The sequence below is a fragment of the Neomonachus schauinslandi genome, chromosome 4 (assembly GCF_002201575.2).
Source record: "Neomonachus schauinslandi chromosome 4, ASM220157v2, whole genome shotgun sequence".
Classification (NCBI taxonomy): Eukaryota; Metazoa; Chordata; class Mammalia; order Carnivora; family Phocidae; genus Neomonachus; species Neomonachus schauinslandi.
Window position 1 is genome coordinate 170,839,949 of NC_058406.1, and position 18,754 is coordinate 170,858,702.

The 18,754-nt window shown below is 41.3% G+C and overlaps 1 protein-coding gene and 1 pseudogene across 3 annotated transcripts in view; one reads left to right on the forward strand and one right to left on the reverse strand.

The window, feature by feature from the left end:
• The window catches only part of DERL1 (derlin 1), a 59,207-nt gene extending 45,292 nt beyond the window's left edge, over positions 1–13,915 (reverse strand). For 2 of the 3 annotated variants that reach the window (XM_021688771.2, XM_044914659.1), the window contains exons 1-2: positions 13,530–13,887; positions 2,038–2,149 (exon numbers count right to left, since the gene is read on the reverse strand). In XM_021688771.2, coding sequence (XP_021544446.1) covers positions 2,038–2,149; positions 13,530–13,682 — 265 coding nt within the window. In that variant the 5' untranslated portion in view covers positions 13,683–13,887. Of the gene's footprint in view, positions 1–2,037; positions 2,150–13,529 lie in introns of all 3 variants that reach the window. The other variant, XM_044914658.1, reaches the window with a different exon arrangement.
• LOC110578744 lies at positions 4,028–6,788 on the forward strand (annotated as a pseudogene).
• Positions 13,916–18,754: the final 4,839 nt, after the last annotated feature.

The following is an 18,754-nucleotide window of genomic DNA, read 5'->3' on the forward strand; positions in this document are numbered from 1 at the left end:
AATCAGGGGTACGGGCACAGACATGAATAGAGATCAAATAAGACCAGCGATGAGATCATTGTTAAAGGTGAGAAGGTAGGGGCACCTGGCTGGTTCAGTTGGTGGAGCATGCGACTCCTGATCTCTGAGTCCTGAGTTCGAGCCCCATGTTGGCTATAGAGATTACTTAAATAAATACTTTTTTTTTTTAAAGGTGAGCTATAGTTAAAAGGGAGTTCATGTAGACATGGAGACACACACTACAACATGGATAAACCCTGAGAACATTCTACTAAGTGAATGTAGTCAGTCACAGAAGGACTCATAAAATGTGTCAAATAGTCAAACCCATATGCACAGAAAGTAGTTCAGAGCTTGCCAGGAGCTTGGAGAAAGGGGGGTAGGGGATGGAGAGTAACTGCTTTGGGTTTTGGGGGGTTGATGAAGACGTCTTGAATTAGATAGTAGTGATGGTTGCATAACACTGCAAACAGACTAAAGACCAAGGAACTGGGGCACCTGGGTGACTCAGAGGTTAAACGTCTGCCTTCAACTCAGGTTATGATCTCAGGGTCTTGGGATCAAGCCCCACTTCGGGCTCCCTGCTCAGCAGGGAACCTGCTTCTCCCTTTCCCTTTGCCTTTCCCCCTGCTCATGCTCACTCTCTCTCAAATAAATAAAATCTTAAAAAAAAAAAAGACCACAGAACTGTACACCTTAAAATGGTTAAAACTGTCATTTTTTTGTTATGTGAATTGTATCTCAATGAAAAGGAAAACAAAGGTTCCTTCACCTTTCTCACTACTTTTGTGTATGTTTGAAATTTTTCCACAACCAAATGTTTAAAAGCCGGTCATGAGTCATCCACACTTAGAGTTTACTACTGATGTAAAAACAAAATTACTCCAACAGCTTAATCCTCAATGAAATTATATCAGAGGAGTAGAATGCGAAGCAAGTCAGCATCATTATCAGGCCCAACTGGGACAGGGGAGAATAAAAATCACATATTCTGGGGGCTTTAAGGACCAAACTGAGATGTGGTGGTGAGAATCCTCCTTGTCAGTTTTGGCTCTGCCCAGACACTTCACCTCCCTGAAAAAGGGGATGGGCTAGGTCCCTTCCAGTGGTAACAGTCAATGACCGGACACTTTGTATTAATATAATGATTTTCCTTTTTAAACGCACCTTGTACAAATGCCAATTTAAGGAAAAATCACGTTTGACACCAAATGCCCATCCTTCTACTTCCCTGCAGTTATGAGGTTGATTCACAATTCTCAAACTGACTTAGATTTAAGGGTGGTTCAGAATTCTCTATCCTGAGCTAACAGCCAGTGGGTTTATAAAGTCTCTGGAGTCAGCCAACCTTTTCAAAATCATTTAGGCTTAACGAAATTATGTTCATGTTTTGACACAGCGCCTCACTTTATTGCTGCTCAGTATAAGCAACTCAGAACAGCACATAAGGTATTATACAAAGGAAGTAAGTAAAAATTCACAAAGAAACTTCTAAGAAAAGATTTTTGTAAAAAAGCTTATCCATGACATCATATGGGTAGTCATATCTGATAAACTACCGTATTATTAAATCCCAGCTATGTATTTTACAAGTGAGTGATTCGATCACAGAGAACAAGGCTTTCATAGTAAAGGCGTATTTTACAACCCCAATCTGGGAGATGTATACACTTCAAACAAAATGGTGCATTAAAGGACAAGGACCGCCACGTGACAGACATGAGATGTCAAATTTAAGTGAGAGGCACACAGCTCAGCCACGAGAGACAAGGTGTGGACAAGATGTGTAAAGCTCCGGTCTTCTACTTTTTCACTGATAAAATGGTGACACTGTTACTTATGCCTCATGATGTTGTAGGGATTACAAATCAAGTCATCTAAGCGCCTAGGAGAGTCCTAGCATCGGTCCGACTTTCTGAGCATTTGCCATCATTATGCCATTTCCTAAGCCAACTGCCCTCAAAATTCTTCCAATACGTAAACACGAACTGGTAAATTAATCAGAAACAAATCTTAAAACAACTATGGATAACATACCTGTTTCAAGTCGTGTAGAATACTGATATAAGAAATATAAATTGACCAAATAAAGAAATCCAGTTCCTGGACCCACAGGGAAATAAAAGGTGGCAGTGATTGGCCTCCAAATCTGTCCAGATTGAAATAGACACAGCCGTTAGTTTCTCTAAGCCTGGTTAATTTTTTTTTTTTTTAACTAAACAAAATGCATCCTCGCAAAACATTCTCCTCTGTGATGATGGCTACCAAAGGGACACCACCAATATAATTCAAGAAAACTGAAGAAGAGCTCTCATCAGCTACAATCATATCAATTTGCAAATCGACGGAATAAAATATTGTAATATAAGCAATAAATACTTCTAGACAAGTTGAAAAAAATCAATACTATAGAAGTGCATGGTTAGTCTTTACTGGGATAAGGCATACAGCTAAGCCCGTCAAAACTGAACTATAAAGACAATTTCCAACAGGACAGTAATATCTCTACGTAGGAAAAAGAATATACTGGGATGACAAGCCTTCCCAAAAACTGTCATATTCAAAAGGTAGAAGTAAAACAGAAATGTTTGTATTCAAATCCCTGTGCTATTTAGGCAATATGGATATATGACTTCACAATATTAACTCCCCCCCCCCAAAAAAAATTACAGAAGGATCTACAGTCTCCCTCCTGACCCCCATCTCCCAATTCCCTTCAGCAACAACGATCTGTTTCTTGTATTTCTTTCAACAAATAATATTATGTGTTACTGTTCCTCCCTTTTCATCCTGCCTCCCATTACACAGTTCTATACCTTGTTTCATTCCCTTGACAAAATATTTTTGCTGGCTTTCTAGTATTCCTTTTATGTGAATGTCCAAAATTCATTTACACTGTTACAATGCCACAATGCCTATTCTTGATTATCTTCTTTATACACGTACATGTAGGATAAAATCCTGTGAGTTAAACTGCTAAATTAATAGACAGTTGAGTTTAATTTTGGTAGACACTGCCAAATGCCTACAAAAATATTTAACCGACTTACACTTTCTCCTAAAATGTAGATTAATGCCTGTCTTGCCTCCAAGCGCTTACCATTTAGTGTATTCTATATTTACCAATTATGTTTTTGAAACTTTAGCCATTTCCTGTCTTCATTTTTCTGCTAGATTTGCATTTCTTTATATATTATGGAAATTCCCCTTTCTCATTGTTGCAAATATTTTCTGGTCTGTCATTAAATCTATGCTTTGATGGTATTCTTGCCATATTTTGACATGTAGAAGTGTTCCTTTAATGGAGGCAAATGTATCCATCACGTATCCTGCTCACAAGCTACTTCTCCACTCTAAGAATATTAAAGTGTTCACAGTTTCACTGTAACACATTCCCCGTTCATCTCAGGAGTGAGGAAGAGATCTGACTTCTTTTTCTAGATGGTCCCTCAGCTTTCCCAATCCCATTTACAGAGTAACCCATACTTTCTCCATTGATGTGAAAAGCTACTTTCCTCATATATTTCCTTTTGTAGTAAAGTCTCTTATTATATTAAAGTGCTATCCTGTTTGGAATTGAATTCCTATATCAATATCAAACTATTTTAATTTCTAGCCTTATAGTACGTTACAATATCTGGTAAAGTTACATGATTAAATAATCCCTCTCCGATTTTTCTTCTACGTTTGTCTTAATTTTCTTGGCTGGTCTCGAAATTTTATTTTCCTAAAAGAACTAGAACTGGCATCTTTATGATATCAGTGTGATACAATTCCCAACCAGGAAGAAGTCTTTCATAGCTTTTATTAGTTTTGTATATACCCAACCATCAAAGCTGAATTATCTTATTGTTTGTAATATTGGAAAACTGAGCCTCTTGGGCTTTCTAAGTATACAACTCCATCTGTGGATAAAATTTTGAATCTTATTCCATTCTTGTCTAATTCACTGGCTAGTACTCCCAGAACGATGTTAAGTAACAGTGGTTGAAGTAGATGACCTTCCTAGACCATAGGAAATACCAGCATGATGCTGGCTTTGGCCTTACTACCCAAGCATCAAGGACACGACCCCTGCATCAAGTTCTCCAGTAGCGGGTTGTCCAAAGAAGCAAAAGAGTGATCCCAAGGAAGGGGAAATTTGGTCTCGGAAAAACAAATACAAAGTCCGAAAGAACTGCAAGAGCACAATGAACGAACAGGTAGTGCTGACAATTTGGGTGTGGCTGGAACAGAGGACATTAGCTGTGGCGCCTGGCCAGACACCGAGCTGCCCAGTTACATTCTCCAAGTGCAGGAATGTAACCCTCACAGCTCAATTCTCTTTGGAAGAAAACGCACTTTGTGGGATACCCAAGAGTGACTTTCCAAGAACCCCGTATTAAACCAGTAAAACAAAATAGGTTGAAACTCATTTTGATTCATTCACAACTTCATCATAGATACAGTAGAGTTTAATAGAAAGAACACTGGAAGTGATTTGAGAAGGCGTGGCTGTAAGTCCTGGCTTACGAGCTCTCACTCCTGAGCCTCAACATCCATCCGTAAAAGGGGAATGATCTACTAATACGTGCCCTATTTTGATTAGTGGTTAAAAAAAAAAAAAGTGTGCTCTTCTAGTCATTTACATGCAATGACTCAGGAGATAGATTTTATAGTTGAAGAAACAGAATGAGAAAAGGTTAAATAATAGCTAGTAAGTGGTGGAGCTAGAATTTTTATCCCAGACAGCTTGACTCCAGAGTTTATGACACAAAACCCTTAGTTTTTTTTACAATGTCTCTCACAAGTGATATCATTATTATGAGGAATAATTACAAGTAGTAAACATTTTAAGTACTACTATACTTGCATAAGCCTGATTCTCCCTGCTTATGAAAAGCACTGAGCAAAAACCAGAAGCAAGCAAGCCCTGGCCTTGGCCCTTACATAGCCCTGGGGCCTTGGAAAAGTCTAGACCTTTGCGTTGGTGTCTTCATCTACCCAATGACGTCTGCCCCCTGACTCCACCTTCCTTATTTCCAGATTTTGTAAAAGGTAGGAATTAAGAAAGTGGATTAAAAAGGTCCTTTGTTAAAAAAAAAAAAAAAAAAGGTATGTGTGGCTGTATGATTATTATAATCTTTTAGGAGACACACACTGACGTGGTTTTTACGAATTCCCATTTTAAGCTACCTCCATATTCCTGTAAGTTACTCAGAGCCTGATTTTGGAAACGAAACCCTGGTTTTTTCCGACTACATCTTTCACTAACACTGACGACATGGCACTATTTTTAGCCACTGTGTGCACCTGTGCTTTGGAAATCAGTGTCTGTCAAAATATCTTACTTCTTTTCCCTGTTCATTAAGCTTACCCTTGAGTTATACTTGGCTTTCATTGATCTAAGAGACTTAATATTATTTTTGTATTACTTTAAAATTATAATTTAAAAACACCAGGAGAGAGCTGATCTCTTGAGAAAAACACAATGTAATACACTTCTGAAATCCCCACTGAAGGTGCCTAGCTAAATCCCCTCCTTTCCTCTGATATGTAAATAGTTAGGATAAGAAAATGGCTTGCTTTTCAGAGCGTGGGAGAGGGTGGAGGCCCATTTTTCAACCCTGGAAAGCCTTCACAGATCCCATCATGGGCAGCCAAGTGCAGCACCAAGAGCACAGGACCTGTAGGCAGAAGAGGGGAGGGGAGCAGCTCCTTTTCACCCCATGGCACCCCAACTTTTTCATGATGAAAGCTGGGCCCTCATGACAGTTTAGGTGATTTGCCCAGAGCTCCTCACTTCAAAGCAAGAAGCCCACATCTTCAGTGGCATATAAGGCTTTAAGAACGGGAGAAGACATTGCTCTTTAGTTACTAGTCCAAAAACTTCTGTTGAGAGAGTGGGCTGCAGCCGTCCTTGAACTAAAAAATCTCCCAAACAATCTGCTACTGCAATCATCACAAATGCTACCCAGAGTCTAAAGTGGGGTTTTTAAAGTACCAAAAACAAAGATTTTTCCTGAAACAGTATGAGCTGATTGATTTGGAGTTAAGAAACTCTACACAGGTCACCAAACAAGAAAGAGGGGGAGCACCCATGTGCCAAATGCTGATGTTAGCTAAGTGTGGGTTTTTTTTGTTTTTTTTTTTTTTGGACATCCTAGGTAGGCAAGACAAACAACCGAAAGGCACTCAGGTTCAATTGTGGACTTTAAAAGAGCTATTAGAAGCCATCCATTCGAGAAACGAGAGTGGGGCATGAACAAGGGGAAGCAAAGAAAGCAAGGAAGTATGCGACCATGTAGTGAACGCTTAGTCTCCCTCCAAGACCAGAGGCTTAAAGAGAAGGATAGATTAAAACCTAAAAAGAAAAGAAAGATCCCTGTTCACTCAAGGAAAGAGAAGTCCCCCAACATCCTTCCTGCTTCTTCTTCCAATATAACACACAGCTGGACCCACCTTACCACATCCTGGTTGATACCAGCTTTAACTTTTCCATTCAAGCCAAACTTGACTTGGTACAGTCAATGATGGACTGTCTGTATGCCAAGTGTATCCCTTGTATAACTGTGAAACTGGGGTAAAAGTATCGCGTGGCTCTAAGGATTGCCAACAATCCAAGATTTGAACGATTACCATACACACACAAAGGAGCCTATGCAGACGACTGCTTAGTACAGAGAGTAACTCAGCACAAGTGTTACATTGTGGCCACAGTTGACCCAGACCTTAAACAAAGGATCCTGAAGATCCCTGGAGTTCCGATCATGTACATTTCTAACCATCGGTGCTTGCCCAATATATGAAGTAAAGAAAATGAGGCATAGGAAGCATACAAACAAAAGCACGGAGACATGGATGTTACATGGAATGACTGCTTGGCCTGTCAGACATCTACCAGAAGGTTTTTCTAACTAGAACATAGGGGAAAGAGATCTGTACCCACATCTGAGGCTCCGGAGTAGGAGGTGGCTGGCAGGGGGCCTTATATGACATGCTAAAGGGTTTGGACTTGATTGTGAGGTCAACAGGAGCTTATTAAAATTTTAATTAAGGTGCATAACAGGATCAGATATTTTAAACAATCACAAGGTAGTATAAGCATAGACAAATAGATTACTGAAATAGAACAGAAAGTCCATAAACAGACCGATATATTTATGGCAAGTTGGTGTGTTATCAAAGTAGTATTTCAAATCTGTGAGGAAAGGAAGTTTTATTGGAAGGCCACATAGTGTGGAGTAATTCTTAGTGGGGTTCAAATCCTGATTCCACCAGTTACTATCTGTATGAGCTGGGCACGGTACCTAACCATTTGGTGCCTTCCTTGCTCCCTCTTTAAAATACGTTGTCTAGGGCGCCTGGGTGGCTCAGTCGGTTAAGCGTCTGCCTTCGGCTCAGGTCATGATCTCAGGGTCCTGGAATCGAATTCCGCATCGGGCTCCTTGCTCAGCAGGAAGCCTGCTTCTCCCTCTCCTCCCCACTTGTGCTCTCTCTCACTATCTCTGTCTCTCTCTCTCAAATAAATAAATAAAATCTAAAAAAAATAAAAATAAAAATAAAGGGGCGCCTGGGTGGCTCAGTCGGTTAAGCGTCTGCCTTCGGCTCAGGTCATGATCCCAGGGTCCTGGGATCGAGTCCCGCATCGGGCTCCCTGCTCGGCGGGAAGCCTGCTTCTCCCTCTCCCTCTCCCCCTGCTTGTGTTCCCTCTCTCGCTGTGTCTCTCTCTGTCAAATAAATAAAATCTTTAAAAAAAAAAAATAAAAAAATAAAAAAATAAATAAAAATAAAATACGTTGTCTAATCGTCAAAACAAGCCTGATAAGATGGTATGAAATCGAATAGTCCATGACACAATTTGAGTATTTTTCAGTAAATGTCAGTGATTATTGCATTAAAAAAAAAGAAGATGAAGAAGCCATTCATTCTACTCCTAGATAGGTACTCAACAGAAACGTATACCTGTGTTCACCAAGACATGTGCTGGAATGTTCACAACACTATTCATTATGGCCAAAACTGGAAACTATCCAAAAGGCCCATTATCAGTAGAATGGGTAAACAGATGGTGGTCTATGGTAATCTATAACCATGTGCAACAATACGGGTGACTCATACACACTGTAAAAAAGAGACCAGACCACAGAAGAGTACATACTGTAAGATTTCATTTACGTAAAGTAAAAAAAAAAAAAAAAAATGGCAAAAATAATCTATGATACTAAAAGGCAAGAAAGTAGTTACCCTTGGAGGGGGTAGTTACCAGAAGGGAGCCGTAGGAAGGTTTGGGCGATATTGGTAATGTTCTCCGTCTTGATCTGGGTGCTGGTCATATACAGGTATTCAGTTTTTAAAAATTTATAAATATGTAATACATACACTTTACTGCCTGTATGCTATAATTCCATAAAAAGTTAAAGCTATGATCTAATGGCAACCTTATCTACAGGCCACAGCACAGCTGTCTGAAGTGGACAGGACTGTTAAGGAAAGCTTTTAGAGCTGTACATACCAAAACCCTAGCCACTAAAGCTCTAATCCAAACCTTGAGGCTACTTCTATGCTCAGCCTATAGACCAAGTTCACGTCCCTTCCGGGTTATGTGTGTCATAGGTCTCTCTTCCCCACTACACTTTTTTTTTTAAACTTTATTATTTAATTCAATTAATTATCATATAGTATATTATTAGTTTCAGAGGTAGAGGTCAGTGATTCATCAGTCTTATATAACACCCAGTGCTCATTACATCTCGTGCCCTCCTTAAGGTATTTACCCCAAAGACACAAATGTAGTGATCTGAAGGGGCACCTGCACCCCAATGTTTACGGCAGCAATGTTCACAAAGCCAAACTATGGAAAGAGCCCAGAAGCCCATCAACACATGGATAAAGAAGATGCGGTGTATGTATATATAATGGAATATTAATTACTCAGCCATCCCCAACACACTCTTAAATCAATCTGCTAGTGTTGCTGTCATCAGGGTTAAAGGTGATAACATAAGCAAAAGCTTGGAAAATATAAGCACAAGGCCCAAATCACAGATGTGGCTGGTGCCATCTCATGATTCCTGAAAACAAATCTTTGAAATTGAGAGTTCATCTCTTCTCACCTAAGGTCAGGATGCTTTTAAGGGGGCAAACTATGGGATAATAATCCAGCAGTTACATTTCAATTTCGGTTACAAATTGAAATTAGAATCTTCCTGCCCACAGAGAAAAAGCAATAATAGCAGGAATTATTGGCTAGTAAATAAAAATGGGCACTATTTTTGAATAGGTTATTTACCAGACTATTTACTGGGCACTTCGCATTTTTCTATGAATTTTACGTAACAGCGGCATGAAGTAGAGAACATACCTCCTCAATTTGAGGATACTTGCTTTTGTGTTTCTAAAACTAGGATGTGGCTTACAATCAACATATTCATTTAATGGAATTTCTACTCTCCCATCTCTCCAGAAAGTTGTATTTAGTTGATGAAGCATCTTATAATCAATGGAGTTAGATCAGAGTTCGAATGGTATTAAACTATCCCCACTCTTAGCTAACAAAATTGAGCCTCAGAAAGGATAAGTAACTTGCCTAAGGGCAGAGAACTAGTAAGGGTCTGAGCCAGGCCTGGGGAACCATGACTCAACGACTTGAAATCCCATGGTCTTTCTCTTTTAAGGGAAAGTAGATAACTGACTTGGAAGAAATCACCCTCGAGAATGTTTGCTAAACACTGAACTGTGTATTTTGGTAGATACTATGCGAAGGAGTTGAACGAGACAGCTCAGAACTATCTTTGACTCATGGAAGTAGAAACCGTATCTGCAGCTGTCTACCCACTGCAGTGATACTTGTCTCGGGATGCCTGTGGGAGCTGAATGAGCTAACACAGAAGTACAATACACATGTAAGGGGGCGAGCTTATTCTGTCCAAAGACACCAGCGGCCCCAGGAGACATCATCTCAGAAACCACCAGGGCTGCAAGAAATTACCACCTCTCTCCTAACTGATCAAGGACCCACATGAAGACATTTCATCATTATGAACTACTTGACGGATGAGTGTGAAATGTGAGGGACTAGGAATTTTGGACAACAGCATAGTAAGTCTTAACACCCCTACCCAAACTAAGAAAATAACATTTTAAATTTTGCAGTTCCAAACCAACAAGTACTCAGACGAGACCGAAAGATAAGGAGAAGTGACTCTCATCACTTCCAACGTGAATCCACAATTCTAAATCAATCATCCCCAATTTTTTTTAAGCTGTTCAAGACTCAGCTTCTAAGGAAAAGATGAGCCTCTAGCAGAAAGCACATCACACGCTGTTTGTCACACATCTGTCTCTCAGATGCAGTTTTTCCTTCCACTGCTTCATTTGCAAATGAGTTCCTCCAGGTGGGTCTGAAAGCTAAATTTGTCCAGAATGGGTAGGAGCCAGAGGAGCAGAAAGAAGATACAGACGTTGGCCCTTTCACATGTGGACAATCTCCCTGGTCTCAGGATAAGCCCGGACGAAACAACGTGAAGAAGATGGGAGAAGCATGGGAGCTGGCACATGAATGATGATCCTAATAATCACATCATCGCTGTCAATATTTACCTGGAGTCTCTTAGAAAGGCTTTCTTATTTTACTCGTCTGACTACACAAGTGAGCAAGATGTTGCAAGGAGGGTCAAAGAGCCAGTTTTGACCAGATCCTTCTCACGAAAGGATTTACAACCACTGCTCCTCATGTACACGCATTACCCAGCATGCCACTCACCAGGCACAAAATGCACAACATTCACTAGGTCACAAGTAATTACCAAAGCAAATAAATAGAAAACAGTGTGCAATTCTGACTGCGGGCCCAAATCCTATTCTGACATCCAACTGCCTATTTAACTTCTGCACTTGGATGCCTAAGAGGCATCTCTAGACTTAACATGGCCAAAACAACTCTTTATCCACACCCTCCCCCGCCCCCAAACCTACGCCTTCCTAAACATTTCCCATCTTGGTAAAGGGCTCCACCATCCACTGTACAAAGAGTGACATCTCTGACTGCCGCTGCCTTCAGCCACCCCCCTTTCACATCCATTCAGCAGCAACCTTGGCCACTCAACTCCCAAATCCATCCACTTCTATCTTCGTGGCCACCCTGGCCCAAAACACCATCTCTCTTGCCTTCTAACTTGATTCCTTCCTCTCCCCCATTGCATGTATCAAGTCCATCCCACAGAGTGGTCAAAGCAATCTTGTCAGTCCTCTGTTCAAAATGCTCCAGAGCTTTCCTGGTCTCTTCAAGATAAAGTTCAAACCACGAAGCCCTGTACGATCCAGGCCCAGACTACTTTCCATCTCTGCTTTACCGTACTCACCCCTCGTTACTTCTGTCCTCATCTACCAATCCTCATCCCTATAGCTGACTCTGGACTACGCTATCCACTCTTCCTTCTGTTTCTAGCCCCTGCCTCTCAGTCTCCCACTTAACTATTTCTTCTTCTTGGAAAGTTGTCCCCTGCGCCAGATCTTCCCAAAGCTGGCTCCTCGACATTCAGGTTTCAGTTCAGATATCTTCTCTGAAGCCTTTCTAGAACACTCTATCAAATGTTAAGTCACTATCTATCACACGCCTCTCTCTCCCTTTCTTCATGGGAGCTGGGACTTTCTGTCCTATTCACTATTGTGACTCCAGTGCCCAACACTAGTAAGTGCCAATTATTTCCATGCATTCAACCAACATGAAAGCACCGGCGATGTGCCAGGCATATTCTAGGTAACAAAGACAGTAGTAAGCAAGTCAGGGATCTGGCTCTCATGGAGCCTGATTTTCTGAAGGGAAGCCAACTAACATATGCCAACAGGTGATATGTAGCAAGTAAAATTAAGGATAAGGGAGACGGAGTGAAGGAGGGGTACTATTTTATGTAGGGCAATCCGTAAAGCCTTGCCAATAAGGCGGCCCTGGGGAAGAGATTTGAAGAAGGTAAGGAAGTAATCCTGGTTATCTTCCTCAGAGAAACAACATGCGCTAACGACCTGAGGAGAGAGAGTTGGCTGCTGAAGGAATAACAAAAATTCCATTGTGGAGCCTAATGTGCAAGGAAGGTGGAAAATGGTAGGAGACAAAGTCAGAGACAGCAGTAGGGGGCCTTGCAGGCCACTGAAAAGACTTGGATTTTACCTATCTGAGTTGAGAAGACATTGGAAGGTTCGGGGCAGAGGATGGATGGACTTGGTTTCTGTTTTAAAACGATCATTCCAGCTGTCTAGAGAAAAGACAGAGAAGAACTGGGCTGGAATGATAATGGCTTGCAATGGAGAATGGAAAGGGACCTGTACTCTGGATATATGTCTAAAATACAGGAAACAATTAGCTGGCAAATTGTGGGATGTGGGAGAAAGAGAAGTCGAAGATGATTCTATGACTACTAGTATGAGCTCCTGCAATAATGGAATTGCCATGTACTTCTAGGGCAAAGGAAAAAGGGTATCCGGTTTGGGACACTTTAAATTTGAGATGCCTATTAGTCATCCGAGTGACAATTCCAAACAGACAACTGGAAATCAGGAGACAAATCTGGACTGAAAATATGTATATTTGCATGTGAGAGTCTTCAGTGTATAAAGTATTTAACGCCATGGAGCTAAATGAGATCACCTACAGCTGGGAGAGTATAGAGAAAAGGTCCTATAACTGATCCCTGGGGCATATCACATTTAAAGGTCAGGAAGATGAGGAACCAGCAAAAGAGACTAAGAAACAGCCAGTAAAGAGGGGGAAGACAAGACAGTGTTATCCACATGTCAACTAATGTGCTCAAATTAATGTCAGATCTTAGTATCTGACCTGCCACTGATTAAAAATCTAAATCATAGAATCCAGTGAATAAAGATCATCTCTGGGAAACTAATACTCTCTTGCCAGAAATACTCTGGACAGTATTCATGTTTAAACAAATAACTAGGCCTTCTATTTCTGGACCAATTTACTCTTTACTCAGTCCTTCATACATTTAACTACTACCAGATACCAGGTCGGGACTGGGTGAAACGCAAACAACTCTTTGCATCTGACCTCAAACCACTCCCACAAAGAAAAAAAAAAAAAACAAAAAAACTCCATTAACACAAGAAGAACTGGATGTTGAGTAAGTTGACAACCACATGGCACCCACGTGAGTGGCAGAGCAAGGTCAGAGGGCACCTGCTGCGGGTGGACCCAAGCTGCTAATCACCAGCGTCCAAAAGATGAACAACTATCACAGAATTACCTTCCCTCTGCCTCCTTCTCTGAATGCAGAGGGCGGGGAGCATAATCTTAGAAGGCGAAATCAGTCCCTTTCTACCAGGCCAAACCCACTTCTCCAGCCATCCTGGCCCTAGCTCCAGATCCCTTCGCCTCCACCCCGCCCCCAGACCACAGGACCCGCCCTAAACCGCTGGAGCGGTCGCACTACAAATCCCACCAGGCACCGCGCGCCCGCAACATGCTGGTCTACGCTCCGCCGTCGCCAGGCCTCCTGGGACCTGCAGTCTGCACTCCCCTCGTCCCTGGTCAGTACCTGGAAGCGATAGAGGAAGGCTTCGGGCCAGAGAAAGAAGTAGGCCGGGCTGATGAGACCGAGTTTGCCGACCAAGGGCACCGCGACAGTGGCGGCGAACCAATAGCGCGTTATGGCCGGGATGCTCCTGAACCAGTCCCCGATATCCGACATCTTCGCCTTTTAAGTGGCCAGACTGCGCACAGCCGCCCAACTCCCCGTCCCTGGCCCCTCACGACACGGCCCACTCCGCGAGTGGTAGGTGTCGAGGCGGAAGCCGCCCAAGCCGCGGATAAAAAGGCGAAGATGGGCGGACGTGGCGCCACCGAATTCGGACGAGCGAGGCAGCGTTCGACGGCGAAACTTCCCCTTCCGGCGGCCAGCGGAAGACGTTGACCAGAAGTCCCGCCGCTTAAAGGGCAAGCACAGATTTTGCCACTGGGCCGAAGCTCGGCCGTCCGGGGGCGGGGCGGTAAGGGGCGGGACCAGGCGGGGAGAAGACACGACTGGTGGGAAACAGTGGTTGCCAGGGGCAACGGCAAATACTCCAGCCAATGGCGAGGCTGAACGCCTGGTACATAGTTCAAGCCGGATTTGTAATCCAGGTGGGTCTTCTCGAGCGGTGTTTGGAAAGGAAGAAGGAAAATAAAGTACGTAGTTCGTCATTTGCTCTTTCATTCGACTCATGTTTGTTGAGGACTTACTAAGTGCGTGGTAAGGTTCTAGGCACCGGGGATCCTGCGACTATCAGAGCTGTCGTGGTACCTTCTCTCCTGCAGTTTACGTCCTAATGGGGATAGACAACAGCTAAATAAGTGAATGAGATAATTTCAGAGAGTGAAAAAAATAAGGAATATAAAATAGGATGATTCGGTAGAGTGATGGAGTGGGAGCAGGGGAGTGTGAGAAAGATGGCTACTTTAGATGAGAATGGTCAGGGAGAACTTCTTGGATGAGGTGACCTTTGAGCTGAACCACCCCCCCAACCCCCACAGCAAAGAACTGGGGAGTTTTCCACGCCGAGAAAACAGCCACTCCAACCAGCTTGGAATGTTGGAGGGACTGATAGTAGAAATGATCTTAACAATCAAGTAGGATTTAAATTACAAGTGATAAGAATCCATCTTGTTCTTAAAAGAGTCTGTAAAAAGATAGGGAGATAGAACTTTATCTGTTATTTTCAGATGTGGGTCCTGCAGTTTAAGTTTGATTACGCTAAAAAAAAATTTTTTTATTAAGCCATCCAATAAAGACCACTAGGAACACACCTGTAGCCCAGAGTTAGTTTTATTTACTTGCTGCAGCAAGGGACACTGCACTCCAAAGGAACCTGGACCATTTTATCAATCAAAAGAGTGGGTGAAGTAAAATTTTGGTAAAATTTAAATGAAGCAATGTTTTGATGGGCTCAAAGCAAAGCAGTGCTGTGTGTAAAAGTGTTAACATCAAACCTGGGCCTGAGCTGAGAAACAGACCCAGGGCCCTCTTTCCTTTGAAATCTCAAATTTAGGATAAATGTGGACTGTTGGGTCTGAAAACTCCTCACCTAAAGCTTTGCACCTAGATTGAAAATCATGTGTCAGGGCGCCTGGGTGGCTCAGTTGGTTAAGCGACTGCCTTCGGCTCAGGTCATGATCCTGGAGTCCCGGGATCGAGTCCCGCATCAGGCTCCCTGCTCGGCAGGGAGCCTGCTTCTCCCTCTGACCCTCCCCCCTCTCATGTGCTCTCTGTCTCTCTCATTCTCTCTGTCTCAAATAAATAAATAAAATCTTTAAAAAAAGAAAAGAAAAGAAAAGAAAATCATGTGTCAAAATGACCCATATAGCTCAGATCCATCGGGGGAGCATGGGATTTTCCATCTACACCAATAAAATTTCAAACAACAAAGTGTGTCCGACAATGCATTACTTTAGAGAACATTTCTCAGCACAACATCCCTGATGTTTATTAACAAAAAACAGTTTTTACAGAATAAAAAGGCACTAAATATTGCACAGTCTGATAAACACATATAACATTTAGGGACCTAATGGATATCAAGCATAGTGAATATATGAAGAAACTCATCATACAAAGCTGGTGGGAATATAAATTAGTACAACCTTATAAGATAATTTTGATATACAATAAAAGCTAGAGCATTGTATAAATAACATAATATTTGAAGATACTGCCTCAGATTCATTCTGTGCATCTCCCTATCTTCTTGTATCCACTACCACTGCATCCAAGGTACAATAAAAGGAAATGGGTTATCTAGCTTAGGTGGAAAGCCAAAGAAGATTTCTCTGATGAAATCGTAATTACGGATGCAAAAAAAAAAAAAAAAAAATCCACCAAAAACAAAACAACACACACTCCAATTTGCAGTATTTATTTCTAGGTTGTGCTCTAGAATTCAGAGAGTGCGTGCTCTGGAATTCGACTTCAGGCTTTAGAAACACTAAAGTTTAAGTTGTGGCTATACCACTTACTAGCAATATCATGTAAAAATTATAATCTCTCTGTGCCTCAGTTTCTTCATCTGTAAAATGGGAGAGGGGAGAATGATAGTACTGCATTCATAGGATTGTTGTGAAGATTCAAATGAGATAAATTCATGTTTAGCCTTAAAGAAGCATCAACATTATTACTCTTCTCTTTTTGCTTCTCTTTTCAAAATGTTTTACAATGAAAGCATATCACTTTTAGAAATAGAAATCTGCATTTTCAAAACCCTATCCCCTCCCACCATGTGATTCTGATCCAAGTTATCTGCAGACCATTCTTTGAGAACCATCAGACTAGATGGACATTCAGGATTTTTCTGTTTCTCTCTATAAAATCACTATATATTGTAATAAACTATTCTGGGCTATAAAAAGGTGGTTTATTCTTAGCTATCTTAAATAGAGGACTCCCAAACAGCTTGCTCTAGAATTTAATTGCTTAGCTTGTAAGGAAGTCCCCGTGTTACTGTCATTAACACAAGTCGTCATTTAAAAACATGCAGGCAATGATTAGGCTAAGTTCTAGGAAAAATTGTGGAAGTGTGGGTGAAATAGGCGCTCACATGAATTATTGATGAAAATATACATTGGTACAGCCTCTCTGGCAAGCAATTTGGCAATACTGAAATGCATTTCTAGGAATTTAAGCTTTAGATAGACTCCCAACTTTTTTTTAAGTGCACAAGGAGAATCATTGCCACACTTTTTGAAATAGCAAGAGTTGGAAATAGCTGATTATCCATCAATAAGAAACTGATTATGGTTTATCATGTGGTCAAATACTATCAACCTTTATTTAAAAACAGTAACTTCCTGCACCCCAAAATGGAATGGTCTCTAATAACATAGCAATAAGGACACAAGAGTTATATAGTACAATGTGCACACTATGCCATTACACAATTGTACAGAAAGCACACACACAAACATACACACAGTATTGGCTTGGAAGGGCGGTTACCTCTGGGGCAGGAAACTCAAAGGCTGGGAGACAGAAGTAGGAAGGAGATATTTTATTGCATCTTCTTTTATACCTTTTAAATTTTGTCCCAATTGTATGTACTATGTATTTTAAAATTAATTTTCAAACTGTGTAGAAAGGAGGTTTGTTCAGAAAAGAACAGGTTCGATGTCAAAAACTTTAGAAAGATTGAAAAGGTAGAAAAGATGACCTTAACTATGTCTTTCCTGCTGTATTGAAGTATATTTCCAATTGTTTCTCTAAAAAAGGGACTTCAAAAAAACTGGGGGGAGACCAACAATTAAGAGCACAATATTGCCTAGTTTTGAAGCTTGGCACTGCTGAGTGACGCTGACAGACAGGCGGCTGATGACTCAAATATCTTCTGTCACAACAGTCACGCAAGAACACCATCCTAATGGATGCCTGCCACATAAGTGGCATCTTCAAGAAATTCAAAGCACATTGCAAAGATGTAATTAATCCTTACGTTAACTAGTAGGCAATTTCATTAGCCCCATCTTGCAGGTGAAGCTATGGCAAGAATGATAATTTATCTCTGTCATGCTTGGCAGAACCAGTCCTTTATTCTTAGTCATAAGTCTAGGAAGTTTTAAAGATTTGGAACACTGGGCTGGGGGACAAGGCAGTTACTAAACGCCATATAAAGCATTTTGCATTGTTATTTTGATGTGCATGAGTGTGCGCTCGTGTGTGTGTGTGGTCTTGTGTACTAAATAAAGTCAGCCTTCTACATACCATAAAGGAATGAATCTGGATTCCAGTTCTGCTGCTGTCCTTTGCTGATTGTGTGACCGTCACTGATTGTGTGACCATGGGCAAGTCCCTAATAGTAATAGAATCATCTGCCGCTACATCAAAGTTGTTTGTTGTTTGTCTGTTTGAATTGAGAGCCTGCCGTTTACCAAGCTCCAGGCCTGCAGTTTCCTTAATGGGCACACTAACCCCCACAGGTAGGTACAGAATCATTATTATTGTTACAGAAACTGAGAGACATCATCTAACTCATCCAAGGTCTCATAACTATAAGTGATGATTCCAATCCAGGTCTGTCTGACTTGAGTCCATCTTTGAACCACTCTGCTATATACTTCAGTGACAAATGTAAAAGCTCTTTATAAACTCCAAAACATCTCATAGGTACTAGTTTTACTCTTGTAACTAACACAAAGGCCCAGCACATGGGAGGCACTCAATGTTTTATGGATGAGTAAACCAGGCTGGCTGGACCAGAGTTTATGCAGGAAGTATTTGGGAAAAAATAATCCCTTTCATATTCATAATTATCATTCTAGTGACTAAATAATATTCTACTAGTGGTATAGCATAATCCTTTGACCGTTGTCCTATTTCTGATGCCTGTTTTGCAATACTAAATAGAGCTTGAACATCTTCATGTGTATGTTTTTGTATACTAATAATTAGCTTCTTTTTCTTTTTACTAATAATATGTGTTGAGTATTAATAATTTGACACTTTATGGATATGGTCTTAATAAGTCTTCACAAGAACACTTCAACCTGGGGTGCCTGGGTGGTGCAGTTGGTTAAGCATCTGACTCTTGGTTTCAGCTCAGGTCATGATTTCAGGTTCCTGGGATCAAGCCCTGCCATCAGGCTCTGCGCTCAGCATGGAGTCCGCTTGAGATTCTCTTTCCCTCCTTCTGCCCCTCTGGCTCCTTCTGTGCTCCCTCTCTAAAATAAATAAATAAAATCTTTAAAAAAAAAAAAAAGAATGCTTCAACCCTTTGAGGTACTTTTATTTTTATTTATAAT